Below are 2,642 nucleotides of genomic sequence, written 5' to 3'. Positions count from 1 at the left end.
CCTTAACACTGAATTTGGTTGGGTCCTCGCTGGGGGAAATGAATTATCAAATCATAATGTTGTACATCACGTTGTAACCGTCTCAGGTGATGACTTGATTCGGAGATTTTGGAGGTAGAAGAACATCAATCAACTGACCCTTGCATTAACGCCCGACGAAAGTTTCGTCATGGACCACTTCAAGGCCCATCACTCACGTGATGACGATGGCAGATTCATTGTACCACCTTCCCAGGATAACCAACCCTGGGAGAATCTAGATCTTTCAGCAGTCAGGAGATATTTATCACTAGAACGCTCATTGGACTCTAAGAGAAAATCCGAAGAATTCCATGATGTCATGGAAGAATACTTGAAACTTGGTCATGCCGAATTGGTTCCTGTTTGCCGACTTACAGAAACCTGATTATGAATCATTCTACCTGCCTATGCACGTTGTGTTGAAGGAGTCAAGCACAACGACAAAGGTACGTGCTGTGTTTGACGCATCTGCCAAATCCTCATCGGGATTCTCTCTTAATGATACTTTATTAGTTGGGCCTACTGTGCACTCATCCCTTGTTGATGTTTTATTGAGATTTCGACACCATCGTTACGCGCTCACCACTGATGTGAGCAAAATGTATCGCGCAATCAAGCTAACTCAGAGTGATCGAGATTATCATCGTTTTGTTTGGCGAAGGAATCGCACCGAATCTCTGATGGACTATCGAATGACTCGTCTAACGTTCGGTGTGTCCGCTTCATCCTTCGCCAGCGAACATGGCAGTAAAGCAGAATGCCATGGATTTCGCCCTCCAATACCCCTTAGCAACCTAAAAGTATATGAAGCCTTCTATGTTGACGATGGCTTAACTGGTGCTGACTCTATCACAGAAGCAATTCATCTTCAAAAACAGCTACAAGAATTATTTCACAAGGGTGGATTTGTACTCAGGAAATGGAATAGCAATGAACCTGAAGTTCTAAATCATCTACCAGCTGAATTGAAAGAATCGCAATCCGTTCAAACCATCGCTGAAGACCACTACACTAAAACTCTCGGAATAGAATGGAACTCGGTCACTGACAACTTTCGCATCACAGTAGCAGAACTAGACCATCGCGACGTTGTAACAAAGCGAATGTTGATCTCAGACATCTCTAAAACCTTCGACATCCTTGGCTGGTTCTCCCAACAATTATCAAAGTAAAGATCCTCTTCCAAAGGCTTTGGGAATTAAAGATTGATTGGGATGATCCAGTACCAATGGAAATTCACCTACCATGGTCTCAATGGAGATCCGAACTACCTATCCTATCCACTAGACTGATACCAGGTGTTATTTCCCTCCTGATGTCTGCATTAAAACAACACAGTTACACGGGTTCAGTGATGCTTCTGAAGATGCATACTCAGCCGTTGTGGTATTTCAGGCTTACGGATACTTCAGGAAATATCCATGTATCTTTGGTCACTTCAAAACAAAGGTTGCTCCCATTAAGCGATTGACAATTCCCAGATTGGAACTGTGTGGAGCATATCTACTATCTGATGTATTATATCACGTGAAGGGGGTATTCAACATTCCAATGTGTAACACCTTTGCCTGGTGTGACAGTACGATTGTAATCGATTGGTTAAATGGTAACCCAAGAAGGTTTAAAACCTTTGTCGGAAATCGAATTTCTCATATCATCAACCATATACCTCCTGATCGATGGAATCACGTCAATGGGGAAGACAATCCGGCCGATTGTGCATCATGAGGGTTGTTTCCCTCCGAACTTATTAGCCATGAGATCTGGTGGGCTGGTCCACATTGGCTACAGAGAGACATATCAGAATGGCCCAAACTTTCAGTTATTCCTCCTATTATCTCTGAAGAAATGAGGGATATTACCCTTGCTAGCAATGTACATTTCTCTGAACCAATCATTCCACTGAGTCATTATAGTGATTTTCACCACGTAAAGAGAGTCACGGCCTGGATCCTTAGATTTGTTAATAATTGTCGACGCTCCAGGCATGACACCCACCAAGATGACAAGTCACTTATACTGTCAGTCAAGGAATTGGACTTAGCTGAGAAATACTGTATCAAGCTGGTACAATAGACACACTTCGCCAAAGAAATCAGCTTGTTGAAGAAGAATAAGACTCTAACCCAGGGGAGCTGTTTGATAACTTTACACCCATTTATTGACAGCAAAGGGATCTTACGCCTTTAGTGGCAGGATTGGTCATTCTAACCGTCCATATGAGCAAGTCCATCCAATTATACTCCATTGTAATCACCAAATCACAAAGATGATCATAAGGCAGAACATCTGTGTTTGTTACATGCTGGACAACCATGTTAACGTCATCAATTTGCGTCAGATTCCACATTATTGGTGGCAAGAGAGTCATCCGTGACATAACCCGAGCGTGTGTGACCTGCTGTAGGTACTCACTAGACCTCAGCCTCAACTTATGGGTCAACTTCCAATTGAACGAGTAACACCAGGACCAATATTCGAAAGGGTTGAATTGATTATGCCGGTCCAATTTATGTGAAGTACGGATACATCCGTAAACCCACCATTGTCAAGCATATATCTGCGTGTTTGTTTCATTGACGGTGAAGGCCGTTCACCTCGAATTAGTGTCAGATTTAACC

General features: G+C 42.8%; 1 protein-coding gene across 1 annotated transcript; it reads left to right on the top strand.

Annotated features, from left to right (window-relative positions):
• The first annotated feature begins 365 nt into the window (after nucleotides 1-365).
• LOC121392076 lies at nucleotides 366-1,193 on the top strand. Its single transcript, XM_041523459.1, has one exon. The coding sequence runs from the start codon at nucleotides 366-368 to the stop codon at nucleotides 1,191-1,193; it is 828 nt and encodes a 275-aa protein (XP_041379393.1).
• Nucleotides 1,194-2,642: the final 1,449 nt, after the last annotated feature.

Source organism: Gigantopelta aegis, unplaced genomic scaffold (genome assembly GCF_016097555.1).
Source record: "Gigantopelta aegis isolate Gae_Host unplaced genomic scaffold, Gae_host_genome ctg3359_pilon_pilon, whole genome shotgun sequence".
Classification (NCBI taxonomy): domain Eukaryota; kingdom Metazoa; phylum Mollusca; class Gastropoda; order Neomphalida; family Peltospiridae; genus Gigantopelta; species Gigantopelta aegis.
This window is presented reverse-complemented; position numbering and strand designations above follow the sequence as displayed.